The sequence below is a fragment of the Carettochelys insculpta genome, chromosome 1, assembly GCF_033958435.1.
Source record: "Carettochelys insculpta isolate YL-2023 chromosome 1, ASM3395843v1, whole genome shotgun sequence".
Classification (NCBI taxonomy): domain Eukaryota; kingdom Metazoa; phylum Chordata; order Testudines; family Carettochelyidae; genus Carettochelys; species Carettochelys insculpta.
The window spans coordinates 376,337,676-376,356,255 of record NC_134137.1 but is presented as its reverse complement, the minus strand read 5'-3'; the positions used below and the strand labels follow the sequence as shown (position 1 = coordinate 376,356,255).

Genomic DNA, 18,580 nt, shown 5'->3' with positions numbered 1-18,580 from the left:
CTGTCGTCTTCTTTGCCTTTACTGTCTCCAGTTAGTTGTGACTGGTATCTCCTTCTGCATTGCCAGGCGTTCCTGCTGAGTGTACCTTTCAAGCCGACACCGACCTTCTTCATATTCGCCTTCCACGTTGTGAACCATGTTTTTCCAAGGTCTTCATTGTGATTTTTGTCTTGTGACTAGCGTTTCTTGCTGTCCATATCCTTTGTCTTATCATCTTGCGTGACCTGGCCACCACAGTCAACACTCCCTCAACTTTTCTGTGAGGGGTACTATCTGTATGGTCATCATCAATAACTGTGCGCTCAGCACCCATTGGTGTCTGATGCCTCTCTCACTATTCCTTTCCCCCTTTCCCTGTCCAGTGCGGAGTGGCTTAATTTCTGGAGAGTAGCTCTGCACCAATCCACTATATCATCTATCCTTTCTCTGTGGGGTCTGCCTCTCCTATTCGAACCATCCATTATGCCAGAGTCTTGATTTTTCATTTGTCATTCATTCTGCAAATATGCCCAGATAGTTGTAGCTTCCGTTTTATAACCTTCTGCAGCAGGTTCTCTTTCGGCTGTATCTTTCTATATAATTCCTCACTGGTGACCTTCTGCATCCATCCTATTCTCAGAATCTTTCTATAACAACTCCTTTCAAACGTCAATATTCTTCTTTTCGAATCTTTCGTTACCACCCGTCTCACATCCATACAACATGATGCTGAATGCACACGTTTTCAAGACACTCAGCTTCGTTCTTAAGCTAATCGCTTTGCTTTCTCAGATCTTATCCATTGCGTTCAAACTTGCTCTTGCTTTCACTATTCTAGTTGCTATTTCCTTCTTACAGTCTACAGCATACATTATGTTGCTCCCCAGATATGTGAACTTCTCTACACTTTCTAGTTCAATTCCATCTTCACCGATCTTCCGTCCTATTTCTTCATCTCTGCATGACGGCTTGTACCATTTCACTAGATGGTCAATCCATCTTCGTCTTACTCAGTGTCTACCTGAGTATTTTCAATTTAGCAGTGAAAAGAAGTTCTTTTCCTCACTGGCTAGCATTCTGATGTGCATCATGGAAGGTCTACCATCTAAGCATGATCTTATACACTTTGCTCTTCAGTATCCTTGTCTTATGCTTATTGCAGAGAATTCCCATCAACTTGTAACTGAGGAAAAGCAGAGGCAAAAGCTTACCCAGCCCCTTCTCTCCTTTCCACAGGCAGGGAAAGGAGCTGCTTCCCTGCCCCTCTGCAGAACAGGAGCCCTGCCACATCCACTATCAGGGAATGGAAAGAGAAGCTCTTCTACTTCTCTGGAGAACTGTATCCCTGCCTGGCCACCAGTTCAGGGATAATACAAGAATGATACCAGGTCAGATCAGTCTCCCATCTTGTGACAGCAGCCAATGCCAGGTGCATCAGAGGGAGTGAACAGAACAGGGCAGTTACTGAGTGATCATCTCCTGTGGTGCAACCCTAGCTTCTGCCAAACAGAGGGATGCAACCCTGCCCATCCCGGCGAAAAGCAATTGATGGAACTATCCTCCAGGAACTAACTTAGCTCGGTTTTTGCATCACGTTATAGTCTTAGACCTCGCAACATCTTCTGGCAAGGAGTTCCACAGGTTGACTGTGCGCTGTGTGAGGCACGGGAGGAGGGATAGCTCAGAGGTTTGAGCATTAGCCTGCTAAACCTGGGGTTGTGAGCTCAATCCTTGAGGAGGCCATTTAGGGATTGGGGCAAACAGATGTCTGGGATGGTGCTTGGTCCTGCCAAGAGGGAAGGGGACTGGACTATATGACTTCCCAAGGTCCCTTCCAGTTCTAGGAAATGAGCATGAGTAACAGGATAAAGAGAAGGAGAGAGGTTGCTCCCCAACTCCAAATGGGTGTGTACAACACTCCAGAGGAGTGGGCTGGAAGGTTTCTCTGCTCTCCAGGGACAGCAGCAAGAGAAGTCCAATGCAATGGTCCGAGGCATTTTGAACTTGCTGACCAAGAAGCTGAAGAGAACAGGAGGAAGAAGAGAGCTTTCACTAATGATCAGCAGCCCCCTGCCATACCCAGAAGCATCTGTTCCTGCTGTCACAGAACTTGCAGATCAAAGATCAGCCATCTGAGGAGCCATATCTCCCATGGAAGATGATCTTAATTGGTAACAAGTAATTGCCCATTAATGAAATAGAGGCAGTTAACAGAACTAGCCACTAGATGTCACCATTGTCTCAGAGAAAGTGAAGACAAAGTGCCTTGCAGCTTAAACAAGAGGTGGGGAACTGTTCTGGAGCAGGGGGCAAATAAGTTGGGGGTCCACACACAAGAGAACCAAATACACCCCAACCCTGGACTGATGTGGCCCCTGACTGAGGCACCTCACTCCCCTTGCACTCCAGCTCCACAGGGCAGGGGACAGTAACGACCCAAGTGCAGGGCTGCCCCTAGGCCCGATTAATTTTTCTGGAAGCCTGGGGCAAGTAGATTTTGTGGACCCCACCACCTCCAGCTCCACAGTGGACACAAAAGGAGGGGTTTCATGTGCAGGAGGCTGCCAGGAAGCAGGCTGGGCAGAAGGGAGGGTGCATGAGGGAGATGGAGGTAAGGTGCTTACCTGTGCAGCTCCCTGGGGGCACACGTGGCTCTGTCTCGCTTCGCCACTCCCCACCACACCTCCCTGCCCACTGCTCCGATTTGGCTGCAGAGGGGAAAGCCTCCAGGTCAGCGGTTCCCTGCACTGCTGTTCTCTCAGCCACAGGGGAAGGGACATAGCTGAACACAGGGCCACATTCTTCCCTGCCAGGCAGAACCTGGGGGCTGGATCTGGCCCCAGCTTGTCTGGATTGGGCCCAGGAAGCTCAGCGTTGCCCCCTTGCAGCAGGGAGCCAGTGTTCACCTTCCAGCCACACACAGGTGGAGGGGCCGCAGAGCAGGAGTGCTAGTGCAGGCTCCCTGCTGTGGGAGGATCAGAGTCGGGGGGCTAAGCCCAGACCCTCGCTAGCCAGATCCAGGCCAGACATTGGCTGGATCCAGGCCGCAGGTCTTAGGTTTCCCACCCCTGGTTTAAACCCACAAAATCTGGCGAACCGAGGAAGCATGTGCGTAGGTCCTTATGTTCTGTATTGTGTACGAGATCTTCTGAAAAGCAGAACTTCTCCTTTTCCTCAACACCAGGGAACGAACACAGAGGTTCTCTTTTCACCTGCCTGTTGGAAGAAGCTTGGAAATAATTTAGCTCGGTCAGCTGATTTTCTGGCAGCAGCATCAGAGGGTTTGCAACACAGCTTTGGGAATACTGTTAGCCCACAGGGTCTCCTTTTACTCACGCTGAAATACTGCAGGCCCTGTAACAACGGTGGCCATTTGCTGTTTGCATTATGGTAGAGGCCAAAAAACTAAAAACTCAGCTGCATTAGAGGGTGAGGGCTCACTTCTGCCCCTAGGTACACAAACAGTTTGATGATGGCCCTCGGCTAATACCGGAGAGCAGAATTTGATCCTTCATATCTAGAGACCCATTCCCACCTCCGTCTGATGCTGTCAAGTGTCACAACGCTAAATAGCAACCGGGTGAATCACTGGATGGGCTAAGGCTTGGAATACAAGAATGACCGTACTGGGTCAGACCACAGGGCCATCAAGCCCAGTGTCCGAGAATGAACAGAACAGGCAACCATCAAGTCATCCATTCCCTTTTGCTCATTCCCATCTTCTGACACACAGAGATTCTGGGCACTGTCCTGGCCTATCCTGGCAAATACTCACTGATTGACCCATCCTCCCTGAACTTATCTAGTTGGTTTTGCTTCCAGTTATAGTCTTGGGCGTCAGAACATCTGCTAGCAAAGAGTTCCACAGGCCGACTGCACGTTGTGTGAAGAAATATTGCCTCCTGCTTGTTTTAAATCTGCTGCCTACTGATTTAATTTGGTGACCCTCTAGTTCTTGTGTTATGAGCAGAAGTAAACAGCACTTTATCTACTTTCTCCGTACCAGTCAGGATTTTACAGATCTCTAACATATCCCCCACTTTTCCAATCTGAGAAGTCCAGTCAGATTAACTTCTCCCTGCACAGAACCCGTTCCATACCCCTAATCGTTTTTTTGCCGTTTCTGAACCTGTTCAAATTCTAATGTATCTTGGGCAACCCCTTCTGCGTGTGGTGTTCAAGATGAAGGAGTTCCATGGATTTATACAGAGACCACACGATTCAGTCTTACTCTCTATCCCTTTCTTAATGATACCCAATATTGTTAGATTTTTTTTCCCTCTCTCTTGAGTGGTAACAGCTAACTTAGACCCCATCATTGTACATGTACCTGAGCATCAACAAGGGAAAGATCAAGACAGTGTGTGTCAACCAGACCAATAACCACACCATCACACTGGGAGGGGACGACCTGGAAGGTGTGGAGTAGTTCACCTACCTGGGGAGTATTATGGGCAGAGATGGGGTAATAGACAAGGATACCAATGCCAGGATAGGAAAAGCAACAGCTACATTCAAGACTCTCCATCCCATAGGGACAGCACAAATATCATCTGCGAAAATGAAACTGCAGATCTTCAACACAAATGTGAAGAGTGTCCTCTTGTATGGATGCGAGACCTGGCATACTAAAAAGTCTTCAAATGACAAGCTAGACATTCATAAATGGATGCCTGAGGTACATACTTCTCATCCAACGACAAGACTTGGTCACAAATGAGGAGCTCTGGAACAGATCAGGACAAGAACCACTTGACATTCAAATCAAGAGAGGGTGAGGATCGCTGGGCCACACTCTCAGAAAACCATCATCCAGGATAGCCTGTTAAGCTCTCACATGGAACCCCCAAGGAAATGCAAATGAGGAAGACTTTGGACAACATGGAGAAGATCTACTGAGATTGAAGGACAACAACTAGGGTACTCCTGGAGTCAGGCAGAAGCTTTGTTCGGAAACAGAGTGAAGTGGAGGAGACCTGTAGATGACCTACGCTCCACACAGAGTACAAGGGTTTAAGTCTATCAACTCATTGTATATGTACAGTTGGGATTACAGTAAGTCCTCAGGTTACATGGGAGTTGTGTTCCTGCAACACCCGCATAAGCAAAAATTTGAGTTAAGTTCAGAGGGGAGACAGGAACTCCTGTACTTCCAGGAGCTGGGAAACTGACCAGCCGTGCTTGGTCAGCCATGAGCAGGTCAGTTTCCCAGGTGCAGTGGGGAGACAGGAACCAGGCAGCAGCCTGACTCCCGACTCCCTGCCCCTTGCAGAACTGGGAAACTGACCAGGCCAACAGCCTTGGCCAGGTTCCTAGCTCCAGCCAGTGAAGGTGAGCCACAAACCAGGGGCAGCCTGGCTCCCGACTCCCCTCCACTCCTTGGAACCAGGAAACTGACCAGGGCTACCGCCCTGGTCAGTTTCCCAGCTCTGCAAGTGGAGGGGAGCCAGGAACCAGGCTGCAGCTTGGTTCCCAGCTCCCCGCCGCTCCAGGGACCGGGAAACCGCTCCCGTCAGGGGCAGCAGTTGTGTTAACCCGTGACACATGCAACTCAGTGGCACGTCTGCATGTTTTCTGATGTGCATTCCTTTGCACTTATCCACACTGAATTTAAGGACAGATCATGTAGGAGGCACTAGTCTGGACTGACTTCTGGCTCATGGAAGATGGATTGGGTCAGACTCCCTCAGAAGAGGAGCTTGCCCCTTCTTCCACGCCCCTCACTCTCCAACCAAACACAATCCCTCCTTCTACCTGACCCATCCATCCTCTCTGGATTGCCAGGGCTACAAGAGAAAACGTGAAGCCCTGATTGCTCTTCAGAGTCCCCTTAAAATGACTGGCTATGAAGCTTCCATTACCATGACTTGTCTCCAGGCCATGGATGTCCTGTGTACAGTAGATTGTGCTTAATGGCAAATGCATATTGACGACTTCTGGTTAAGAGCAGAACTTTGCCAGGAATCAATCACGTCCCCCTGCCCGTAACATTAATAGGATTCAACCACTGGCAACCCCCTGCTGCTTATTGACGTGTTTTTCAAAAGAGGCCCAAGCTGCACACAGGTCTGCAGCCAGAGAAGGAAGTGATGCCACATGCCTGCAGTCAGCGGCAAGCTTGTCCTAAACTCCTGGGGCTGCAACATCTTGTACAAGGCTTATTTATGTTCTCCTTACCAGGCTTTCTGCAGTGAGCTCTGGCAGCTCGTTGACTGTGCAGTGCGGATAATCCAGGACAGAGATACTGTGGGAAACAGAGAAGGGGGGTGTGAGTCATTCATAAAGCAACATGTCAGTGTTCAAGGAGCTATTCTGGAAGTCTACGTTAACTTTTCCCAATCAGCCGTGAGGCGCTCAATCCCTAACGCGCTGCATCCACTAAATCCTGCATCTTGGCAGAGGGTTCTACTAGATGGCCCTTGATGGCCCTTCTAACCCTACGACTTTTAATTACAGCGACCACTGCCTACAACTGTGCAGCTGTGACTTCCCCACCCCGTGTGCCAGGGGCTGTCGGGCCCTGCAAGGAAGTCACTTGCTTTCCATGTAGGTCACGATTTCTCAAACAAACATTCTCTTAGTGTGAGCCACCCTGAATAGCGTGTCTTGTGGGTGCACCTGCTTTTTGAATTTATGATTGGCAGGCTACCTCCCATCCTATTTGCAATCTCGTGACACCTCTGCCTCTCTGCTCAACAGAACCTGTCAATTTTGTATTGCTCTAAAGTACATCCTGAGAACGCTACTAAAGACTCCAGTAATTTGGATCCATTAAGCCAAGACAGATGAGTTATTTATAACATTTTAAAAAACCCAAGGTTAAAATAATGAGATCTCGATTACTTAAACTGAAAATTCAGAGTGAAAGACGATTCGGAGTGAAAGCTGCAAACCTCTCTAACACCCCTTCAGGCTCCCATCCCTTAACATAAGAGCTTGTCTTCACTACACAGTGGATCAATGCTGCAGCTATTGATCCAGTGATGGTTGATGTATCATAGAATACTAGGACTGGAAGGGACCTCGAGAGGCCATCGAGTCCAGCCCCCTGCCCTCATGGCAGGACCAAGTACTGTCTAAACCATCCTTGATTCACATCTATCTAACCTGTTCTTAAATATCTCCAGCAATGGAGATTCTACAACCTCCCTTGGCAATTTATTCCACTGTTTGACCACCCTGAGAGTTAGGAACTTTTCCCTAATGTCCAACCTAAACCTCCCTTGCTGCAATTTAAGTCCATTGCCTCTTGTTCTGTCCTCAGAGGCCAAGAAGAGCAAGTTTTCTCCCTCCTCCTTATGACACCCTTTTAGTAGTAGTAGGCATCTTTTAGTCTGCATAGACTATGGATGGCGCCCTTTAAAGTTTCAATTGAGGACTTCATTTACAGCATCTATTCTGACTATGAAGACCCACACGAGAGTGACAGTCCTTGCTGCATCTCTTGCAGATGTAGTGGGTGTCTGGCAAGTCCTTATTGTGCTTTCTGTGCACCCGCTTCTCCTCTGCTAGCTGTCTGAGCCTCATCTCGCCCTTCTGAAGGCCCTTGTGTAACCCCTGCCTCCATCTGCTGCGGTCATCTGCTAGTTCTTCCCAGTTGTCCAGCTCGATGTCTACCTCTCTGAGGTCTCTCTTGCAGAGATCTTTGTAGCGCAACTGGGGGCATCCGGGAGGTCTTTTGCCAGAGGCTAGCTCACCATACAGGATGTCTTTTGGAATCCTTCCATCACCAAAATGCAAGTCTCCAGAGCCTGAATCCTCAGCACCCTCCTTTATGGCAGCGAGACTTGGACCCTGTACGCCTGCCAGGAAAAGAGGCTGAACGTCTTCCACTTGCGCTGCCTCAGGCGCATCCTTGGAATATCATGGAAGGACAGAGTGACCAACACAGCCATCCTTGAGCAAGCTGGAATCCCAACCATGTACATCCTCCTCAGGCAGCGTCGGTTCCGCTGGCTTGACACCCTTTTAGATACCTGAAAACCGCTATCATGTCCCCCCTCAATCTTCTCTTTTCCAAACTAAACAAGCCCAATTCTTTCAGCCTTTCCTCATAGGTCACATTCTCTAGACCTTTAATCATTCTTGTCACTCTTTTCTGGACCCTCTCTAATTTCTCCACATCTTTCTTTAACATGATAAATTGACCTCTGAGCTCTCTCCCATTAACTCTGGTCCTCCACCAGGACAAGAGGAGTAGCCAGAGTTAACAGGAGAGCAGCCTCTGCAGAACTTACCACGTGATACTGTTGTAAATCCATCTACTTCAGCTACACTCCTTGCGTAGCTGTTGCTGCATAGGTTAGATCAATGTGGGGTGGGAATTACAGTCCAGGGTAGGCCTAAGTTGTCAGTAAAGAATAAATACACCTGTCCCCCATTCTAAGACTTGCACAAACCTAAACCAAGCAGTCATCTCACCAAATAGCAGCAGTTCTTGTGCTCCTCCTTAGCTCTTCATCTTTTAAATCTATCTCCAGGGCATCTTGGAACAATACGCTGGCTTCCTGTACTTATAGCAGAGTCCTTTCAGCATAACATCCCAAGATCGAAAAGGTATTGCAGACTCCACATAATGCACGCATTACAGTAAATCCATACACAGTCTTTATGTATCTTCAGAGACTGCTGCCCCACATTATTTTGTTCATTTACTTACTTAAAAATAAGTTACAGACTGGCAAGCAGGGTAGGCTCAATGGTTAGACATTTTTTGGGAATCTCATAAAAGTGAGTAAGAACATAAGTGTTTTCTCGTGAAAAGCAGAACTGTTTGGATGTAAGCTTCCACACACTTGCGGGACTCTTACAAATGTGGACCATTTGGATTTTCAACTGCTCTGGTGTTAATCTGATGCTTACGGTGTTTCACCCGCACAATTTCTGCTCATTCAATAAACTGGGTCCAAATGGAAGAACGGCAGCTTTCGATGACAAGCGAATCAATGTGTGTTACACAAACAGCTGATTTCCAGCTTTAACTTTCTCAGATTGAGAAGGGGATGTAGTTAGGACAAATGCTGTTACAGCTCATTGTTCCGTCATCAATACTGTGTGTGTAACTGCACTTTGGGTGTGCTAAAAACTAAGCCCTGTAGTAAATTAAAACTTCCAACTGTCTCATTTCCAGCAACTAACCAGAGAGCAAAAAAGACAGAACCGCACTTCAGTGGAAGGATCTTATGTATGTGGTGCCTTATTCCTCTATTCTCCATGCAGGACTTGTGTGTGGTTTTTCCCTCCACACATGGTGTATACAGATTTAATTAACAAGTCCAATATCTCCACTCACAAAGCAGAATAAAGGACCTCCTATTTCAAGGCACCGATAAACCATACTGCAATTCAGTGACTATTTAAAACCAACTGGCCAGGACCAAAAGAATTGAATGCTAGATACCGGAGCTGGAAAGGGCCCAGGAGATTCTGTCTAATTGGCACAGAATTGTTTCCCTATAGTGTATTCGCTACAGGCTGAACCTCTCTAGTCTGGCAACACCCGTAATCTGGTATGATTTTAATTAGCTGGACAACCACTTAGCACAGGTGTGGCCAAGATACCCGTGATCTCATGCAGCTTATTTACAGCCACCAGTCCTGGCTCCCAGCGTTCTGTGCTGTTAGCTAGCTCTAAATTTACCCATAAATGACTTCTAAGAGTGCAGAAAGCAATGGAAGTGTTGGTAATGCTGCTAGACAATATTGACCTCCCGTGGTCCAGCAAATTCTCTCCTCCAGCATTGGTCAGGTCCCCAGGTGCTGGATTAGAGAGGTCCAACCTTTGTCTCGCCTAGAGCACAGCCCCTCCCTAACAGCAGCTTTATGACTACACAGGTAAGCTCTCCTCATGCACAAACCCCTCTAGGCACAGATGGGCTGTACCTGTTTTTGGCAGTGATGTAGGACATGATATTCTGGTTGAAGAACTTCAGGATCAGTGGGATGCAGTTGGCAAACACCAAGTGTTGAGACACGTACTCAAACTGCAGAACAGACATGCTGTCAGGTTGTGCAGTTCAAAAAACCACCAAACAGAAGTCATATTTTCAGATCCAATTAAAAACTTCTCTGGATTTGTTCCAGCTGACCTCACAGACCCCCTCCCACTTTGTACCTCACCAGAGGTCCTGTACCAGTCTCCTGTATCTCTCTCCCAAGACCCTTGAAGCAAGAGTGAGATCTGGAACAGCCTCTTTCTTTCTCTCTCTGCCAATGGCCTCTCCAGCCCTTTCCAAATTTCAGCTACAAACAACCCTCCTCAGCTTTGCACGCAGGTTTTTATTTCTCTATCAGTTAACATTTAGTTCTGCAGCCTTTACAAATATACTCCCTATGGCTACAAAATTAAGCACAATTTAGATTGCCACAAACAGAGGCACTCCTTTTCTAACCCCAACTATTCAGGGGTTTACAGCAAACTCCCATAGGGTGGGGGGAATGATTTCTTCCTTTATCTTTCCACAGCAGAGCAAAGTTGTCAGTGCTCAATTATTTTGGACAATTGTGATTCATACTCAATTAGTGCTTAATTGTTTTCTGTCTAGGTATTTCAAACTGAACCCAGTACTTGCTTCTCTCTTGGGAAACATGGACCTGAACACATCGGCCTCATGAAGCAGCTAGCAACTGCCTTCTAGACAGCTCACCTGGTAGACGTGGTTCAGTTTGAAATGCTTCAGCAGCAGCAGCAGCGAGGCCGAAATGCTCTTCACAATGATCTCTTTGTGCCTGTTCACATCGACCCCCAACTTCATGCTCTGAAGAACTGTGATGCTGGTTTGGAAGGAGAAAGGGAGGGACAGATCCATGGACAAGCAACACTCCTAGGATGGGCTCTTTTTGTTGTTCTCCTCATTGGTTTATATTGATCTGCATGGGCTCTGCACGCAGGGGATTCTTTACTGAACCTGTCACAGGCTGGACCCTGCGCTTATGCCTGGGTCTCCTGCTGCCAGCATCTCCTGCCTAGGCGTAGCACAATGGCTCATGGACAGGTTGGAGTCCACTGCATGAGGAGAGTCTGGGGAGATGTTTGCTCCAGGAGCAGAGCTAGGAAGAAGAGGGCTCTCCTGGTGATGCACCCCACCTAAAGCTTAATTCCTTGCACCGGCTGGTTCAATTTTGACCTCTGGAAGCGAGCAGCCTTTTCTTTTGTGCGGTTTCCTGTCCACAACCGCTGTACTTTGAACCCGTGAGAAAGGAACAATTGTGGGCAACACCTGGCTAGACCAGGTGCCAAAACGTGCTGGTGTCGTCGTTGTGGACCTCCTTCCAAGGTGGGCCTGGTGTGGCGGTGCCATTGTCACCACAATAAACCCAGCACTGAATCTCAGAGACATTTTGGTCACACACCTCTGCATGACTATGTGCTGCCATGCACAGCCTCTTCCTCAGCCCACAATTTTTCTCACTGAGCTGTACACCCATGTGGGTTTACCGGTGTGCTCGGGGAGCAGAACTTCCACCGCCATCAGAGAAAGCCTCCCCAGATGTCTCCTGCATCCCCCTGTTTCAGCAGCCACTATATGTGGCCCTGGCCTCAGCTCAGTCACCTTCCACAGCCAGCAGATACCTGATCAGTCCTGGCAAATCCCTCTCCCAGCGCCCAGCCTGTTATTTGAGCAAGGCACATGCAATCACTACTTCCCCCAAAGTGAGTGCAGAGCCCTGCTGAGCTGATGTCACCAGCCTTCTTTCCCCCTCTGCTCCTGTCTATATGCTAGTCCACTACCTGGTCACCACCCATTCTCATTTCCCATTCTGGCTTGGGCTTCTCCCAGCCAGCTGGTCTTGTTCTCCCCCTGCATGTCTGATCGGCTTCTTTGTTCCCCTTTCCTACTGGCGACCTCTCTTCCTTGAGGTTAACTCCAGTTTCTTTACCTGCTCCCAACTTACTGGCCTCTGGAAGTCACAGAATCTTCTGCAGCGTCTCTGGCTACAGCCACGGGGCCAACGGCCAGAGGCCAGCCTGAGACAGGTGCACCAACGACCTGTGAGAGGGTTGGCACTTCCAAGGTAGAGCAAGCTTGAACCTTGCAACAGCAGTACTAGGGATTCTCAGTGCTGGCCTTTGGCAGCTGTGGACTCTACTTAGGTGCTTCCTTGCTCTGGACCGTGGCTTTAAGTACCTGAGATTCCTATCGCCTGCAGCAGGGGCCTCCACTTCCTATGCACCCAACAGCTAACACACAGTCATGCCAAAGGTGCAGCCTGGAAGGTGTCTGTGGCTGGGATGCCAGGTGGTTCCTTGGCAGCTCTGCAGCAAACTCACACCAGGCCCCTCTGCTGTGGGACCGGGACCCTAAGAAGTCAGTGGAGTTAGCCCATATATAAACCTCCCACCGAAAGCTCACTGAAGTCAGGCAGAGTCTTTTCATTGTCTTTGAGGGGCTGTGTTCTGAAGCTCCGGGAAGGAGTATCCCCCCTGGAAACAGCAGCTCGGATCTCCAAGGGGACACATGGATTCTGCCCTTCCAGAAATGGGAAATCGCGCATTACCTACGCCCACCAGGAGTCTGCGCTGTCACTCAAACGGTGCCACTCAACTGCCTTTCACCCTCGCGCACACTTACGGCATCTCCTCAGGCAACACGTCCGCCAGGATGTTGATGGAGTCAGTCTTGGCTTTGGAGGTGGGAGCTGCCGCCAGGAGAATCTTCAGCAAAGCGATCTGCGGATGGAGAGGGACCCCCCCACGCCCCGAACGCGGTTAGAAAAAGCAGGCGCTAGGTGGCAGTGTGTGCTCATGGAGTGGAGGAGGGAATCTGGATGAGCCCGTGTGATGGAGCTGCCGCCTGGCGTCCATCAGTCCCAGGCTATGTGGAGGACACACGCCCGGTTACTTGTGAAAATAACGGGTGAGCAAAGGCTACGGAGGAGCTGTAAGCAGACCTCCTGCAAGGTGGAAAGCCTGGTTCTGGGAATAGGAAACCAACCCTGTTCAAACTCAGCCAGGTGGTCCCCGGAAGGGGTCCCCAAGCCGTCTGCTGGCTCGTAGGAAGCAGCTCGTGGTTTCCAGTTCAGTTTCTGGCACGACAGGTCTCCCTGTTACAGGCGTTCACACTAACTGGTCCTCCTACACTAGGATCACAGAAACGTAGGCTGGAAGGGACCTTGAGAGGCCGCGTAGGCTGGTCCCCTGCACTCACGGCAAGACAATACACCCTCTAGACCAGGGAGCCTCAAACCTCACGGCATCGCAACTCCCCTTCTGAGAACAAAATTACTACATGACCCCAACGAGGAGGAGCCAAAGACTGAGCTCTGCCACCCTGAGCAGTGGGGATGAAGCCAAAGCATGAGCCCCACTGCCCAGGACTGATGGAGGTGGCCTATGGCCCTGCGTGGTGGGGCTCCAACACCTGTCTGGTGTCTGGCTGTGGGGCTTCGGTTTTGGCATTATCCCCGGACCCCACCAAGTCTAACACCAGCCATGGTGACCCCATTAAACCTGGGTTGTGACCCACTTTGGGGTCCTGGCCCACAGAATCAGAACCACACATCTAGACCATCCCCGATAGGTGTTTGTCTAATCTGCCCTGAAAGATCTCCCATGACAACCTTTCCACCGCCTCCCCTAGGCAATTTATTCCAGAGGTTACCCACCCTGACAGGAAGTTTTTCTTCATGTCCAACCTAAACCTCCCTCACTGCGCTTTCAGCCCATTGCTTCTTGCCTTATCTTCAGAGGCTAAGGAGAACCACTTTCTCCCTCCTCCTAGTAACGCTCTTTTAGATACACAAAAGCTGTTATGTCCCCGTCGGTCTTTTTTGGACCAAATAACCACAATTATTTCACTCTTCCCTCATAGCTCGTGCTTTCTAGACCTTGGCTCATTTTTGTTGCTCTTCTCTGGACCTTCTCCACATCTTCCCAAAAATGTGGCACCAGAAGTGAACACCTGGCTTCAGATGAGATCTCATCAGTGCAAGGTAGAGCAGAAGAGTCAGTTCTTGGCCATGTCTGCACGGGCAGCCTCTGTCAATGGAGAAACCTTGGCAGTACCTCCCTTGACAGTGTCTACACACAAAAGCAGGTCAAAAGAGCACGCTGCTCTGTTGAGAGAGAGAGAATGGCTGATTCAAAACTCTGCAAACAGGGCTGCCCGGGGAACCGGAAGCCCCTTCTGTCGACAGACCTGCCTACACGGGGCACTCTGTCAAGAGAGGCATTATACCTGACTAAGAACAGGGCTAACATGCTGACTGAACAGCTGACTTTTGTTGACAGATCCTCAACAGAGCGCTTTAACTCTTGGCAAGTTTTGTCAACAGAAGCTGCCCGTGTAGACGCAGCCTTTGTGTCTTCCTTACTTGGCTCCTGCTAATACATCCTAGACCGACGTTTGCTTTTTTAATCTCCTAGCAGGACTCTCATTTACCTTGCGATCCATCAGCACTCCCACTCTTTCCGTCCTACTTCTTCCTAGGCAGCAATTTCTCATGTTGTGTGTGTAACTGATTGTTCCTTCCTAAGTGGAGTATTTTGCATTTGTCCATATTGAACTTCACCCTATTGCCTTCAGACCACTTCTGCAGTCTACTGAGATCATTTTGGATTTTAAATTCTATCCTCCCAAACGTCTGCAACCCCTCCAAGCACACTATTGTTCACACGTGTGATAAGTCTATGCTCTGTGCCGTTATCTAATTCAGTGATGAAGATGTTGAACAAAACTGGACCCAGAACCGATCCCTGCAGGATCCCACTCAGATCTTTTCCAGCTTGACTGTGAAACACCGAGAACTACTTTCCGGGAAGAGTTTTCCAACCAATTCTGCATCCACATTACAGTAGCTCCACCAAGGTTGTATTTCTTTAGCTTGTTAATGAGAAGATCATGTGAGATTGCCAGGATATACCGCATCTACCACTTCCCACACATCCATAAGCCTCATTATCCTTTGACAGCATCAGCAGGGAGGACAAGGGTTAGGCGGACCAATGAAGCAGAGCTGCATCTCACTCCTGAAGGGGTCCCCACTGGGTCAGGAGAGAACCACAGTGAGAGGGAAGCCTGCACAGATGATCTCAACCACCAGGGCACACACGCAAGATACAGACTTACCATGTACTGTGGGAGGTTGTATAACATTGCCCGATAGAGCATCTCACAGGGCGTCTCCTGGACTTCCTCCTCTCCCTAGCAGGCAACAGACAGATACATGAAGAAAAACTCAGAGTTGTTCCTCAGTCACTAAGGTACTTCGGAGACACACCCACCCACAGCCTAGCTTGACTGAGTGAACATAAGAACATAAGAATGGCCATACTGGGTCAGACCAAAGGTCCATCCAGCCCAGTATCCCGCCTGCCGACAGTGGCCAATGCCAGGTGCCCCAGAGAAGGAGAACAGAAGACAATGATCAAGTGATTTATCTCCTGCCATCCATCTCCTGCCCTTGTACTGAAGGCTAGGGCACCATACTTTACCCCTGGCTAATAGTCATTTATGGACCTAACCTGCAAAAATTTATCGAGCTCTTTTTTAAACCCTAATAGAGTCCTGGCCTTCACAGCCTCCTCCGGCAAGGAGTTCCACAGGTTGACTGTGGCACCACAACTGCTGCTGGGACAGGTGGCCAACCGGGATCAATGCTCAACAACGGTGGTGCCTTAGAGAAGGGGAAGCCAGTATGTCCCCCAAGAAGGCAATGGAAGTGTGGGACAGCTCAATGGCATGAGCAACGGCCTGCTAAACCCAGGGTTACGAGTTCAAGCCTTGAGGGGGCCATTCAGGGGTCTGTGGCAAATAGATTAAAAAAGGAAAAAAAAACAAAACAAAAACTACCAGGGATGGTGCTTGGTCCTGCCAAGAGGGCAGGGGGCTGGACTCAATGACCTCCCAAGGTCCCTTCCAGCTCTATGAGATGTGTATCTCCGTATATTACAAGATGAATCTATGGAGTTTGATGACACACAGCGGAGATGCCAATCCTCCAGCTGCAGGGCCTGCTCTGCCTATTTCTCCCCTTCTGCCAATGCTGCTCCACCCCTTGCTAAAGCCCCCACCCCCAAGCAACATGAGCCGGGGATTACTGGGGAGCCTGGTGCAGTGGGGGGTCACCCTCCCCGCTCTCTGCGGCACAAAGAGCCAGAATGACCCAGCAGCCTATGCTGCTGCTCTGACCCAGCCCACTGCCCTCTGCTGCACCACGGTGGTGGGAAGGGGACCACCCGGGGGCATTCTGCTTCCTGCTGTGTGGTGAGGCAGAGGGCAGCAGACTGGGAAAGAGGAGCAGAGCGGGACAGGAGTGGGAGTCGACTCGGGCTGCCCTCCTGTGCCAGGTTCCCCATATAATCTCACAGGTCTGGTGACACTGATGTCATCTTGAATACAAACATCCAGCTTCCAATGACTACAAGTCCCAGCATCCCTTGCTTCATCTTATGCAACCCTCCCACCAAGTGGAGCAGTGCATTGTGGGACCTATAGACCTCACAGTCTGTACCTGTGTGTGCAAAAAGACAACAGTGGCTGCTCTGACACACAGTCTAGCTAGGGAAGGTGCTGCTTTCTTACCAGTGACATGGGACACTTTTCCAGCTCCTCTTCGTTCTTGATCTGCACGTCCAAAATAGAGACGTACTTGTGCTGGGGACACACAAACCAGAGAGGCAGAGTAACATCAGGGCCGAAAGAGAAGGCACACACCATGCAGTGACAAACGGGCCCATCTCCCTCTCATAGAATCACAGAACACTAGACTGGAAGGGACCTTGACAGGTCATCAAGTCCAGTCCCCTGCCCTCATGGCAGGACCAAGTACTGTCTAGACCATCCCTGGTAGACATTTATCTAACCTGTTCTTAAATATCTCCTGTGATGGTGATTCTACAACCTCCCTAGGCAATTTATTCCAGTGCTTAACCAACCTAAACCTCCCTTGCTGCAGTTTAAGTCCATTGCTCCTCGTCCTGTCCTCAAGAGGCCAAGAACAATTTTTCTCCCTCCTCCTTGCAACACCCGTTTAGGTACTTGAAAACTGCTATCACCTCCCCTCTAAATCTTCTCTTTTCTAAACTAACCAAGCCCAGTTCTTTCACAGTCTTCCCTCATAGCTCACGTTCTCTAGACCTTTAATCCTTCTTGTTGCTCTTCTCTGGACCTTCTCCACATCTTTCTTGAAAATGTGGTGCCCAGAACCGGACACAATACTCCACTCGAGGCCTAATCAGTACAGAGCAGAGCAGCAGAACGACTTCTCGTGTCTTGCTCTTTACACTCAACACTCTCGGTCAGCCAGGGCAGGGTTAGAGTTACAGATTCCCACCAGAAAAGATCTTCACGGAGGTGCGAGAAGTCCTCCCTGTGTGGGATACTCCTGTGGATGTGACATGTCTCACGAGCTGGGATCTCAATGTTTAAGCGGTTAACCTAAAGAGACGAGCCTTACAGGTTCTGGTTAACCAACAGGGACTGGACTAACGCCCTGCCCACCGTGGGTAGGGAGCTGCTCCAGCCCCATAGGGCTGTTGTGACACGAGCCCTCCAGCCAGGCGCCAGAATAGCCCCATATGCAGTGGCATGGGGGAGGGGCCGCAAAGGGAGGAAGGGCACCTGGGGAGGCTGCTCCAGAGCATCCCCCTCCCTGCAGACAGGGACTGCTCCAGCTTGGCTGGACCGCCCCTGCCTGCAGTACTCCCGGGCTGGACCACTGCAGAGAGGGGGCTACTCTGGCCGCATTGGAACATCCGCCACCTGTAGACAGGGATGCAGTAGCTGGACCAGAGCAACCCCAAGCCCTGGTGCACTGTGAATAGGGGTGCTACAGCCTGGCTGGAGCTCCCCTGTCCATGGCAGGGGGACCACTCCAGCCCAGCCACTTACACTAATAACTGGTTAAAGACAACGTTTAACCAGTCAGTCAATTAACTCAACAGGATTTCACATCCCTAGTTACAAACTACCTAGGCAGAGATCACGTTAACGAGCCCTGAAATGCAGCATCCTCTGGGGCACAGCCCGGCAAAGGCATAACAGCGCACTGCAACATTCCTCAAGAGCGAACGAGAAGAGACAAACTCTCCTGCCTTCTCCAAATGCTTGTTTGCTCTGGGTAACAGCCCAAAGCCATGCGGGAGGTCCCAGGGCAGCTGGAACAATCCCAACTGGTAACGCTTACAACTTCATCACTTTATATTGTGACAGGGACCCAGAGGGCTGATTAGAAAGGGGTGGCTGGGGAGGGTACCTTGCCCTTTAGTTTCCCATAGCCAGGCGCCCTCAACCAGGCTACTGGGATGCAGTACGGACAGAGTACAAAGGGCTGACTTCCCAATTTCCTGGTGGGTGCTCCACTCCCCCCCCGCCCCGACTCCAAACCAAGGCCCTGCCCTTCCTCTGCCTCTGCCCCCTCCCCACAGTCATCCAACTCACCGATCACTCCCTGCTCTCTGCCCGTCCCCACGCACCTCCTCCCAGCCACCAAACAGCTGATCCGGCAGCTCCCCATCCAAACAGCTAGGGCTGAACGTGCCCTGTTACTTTTTTCCCTGGGGTGCTCAGACTGAGGTAGGAAGTGCTGGCTGGACGGGCAAGTTCAGGCTTCAGGAGTGACGTGAATTCTGGCTGGGATTGCGTCTCCAGTACACAGGGCG

General features: G+C 50.0%; 1 protein-coding gene across 4 annotated transcripts in view; it reads right to left on the bottom strand.

Moving 5' to 3' along the window:
• The window catches only part of STRIP2 (striatin interacting protein 2), a 76,107-nt gene that overhangs the window by 24,319 nt on the left and 33,208 nt on the right, over window positions 1–18,580 (bottom strand). For 3 of the 4 annotated variants that reach the window (XM_074975873.1, XM_074975848.1, XM_074975855.1), the window contains exons 13-18: window positions 16,503–16,574; window positions 15,048–15,122; window positions 12,552–12,649; window positions 10,626–10,752; window positions 9,862–9,962; window positions 6,157–6,223 (exon numbers count right to left, since the gene is read on the bottom strand). In XM_074975873.1, the coding sequence (XP_074831974.1) occupies window positions 6,157–6,223; window positions 9,862–9,962; window positions 10,626–10,752; window positions 12,552–12,649; window positions 15,048–15,122; window positions 16,503–16,574 (540 nt within the window). The remainder of the gene's footprint in view (window positions 1–6,156; window positions 6,224–9,861; window positions 9,963–10,625; window positions 10,753–12,551; window positions 12,650–15,047; window positions 15,123–16,502; window positions 16,575–18,580) is intronic. The other variant, XM_074975866.1, reaches the window with a different exon arrangement.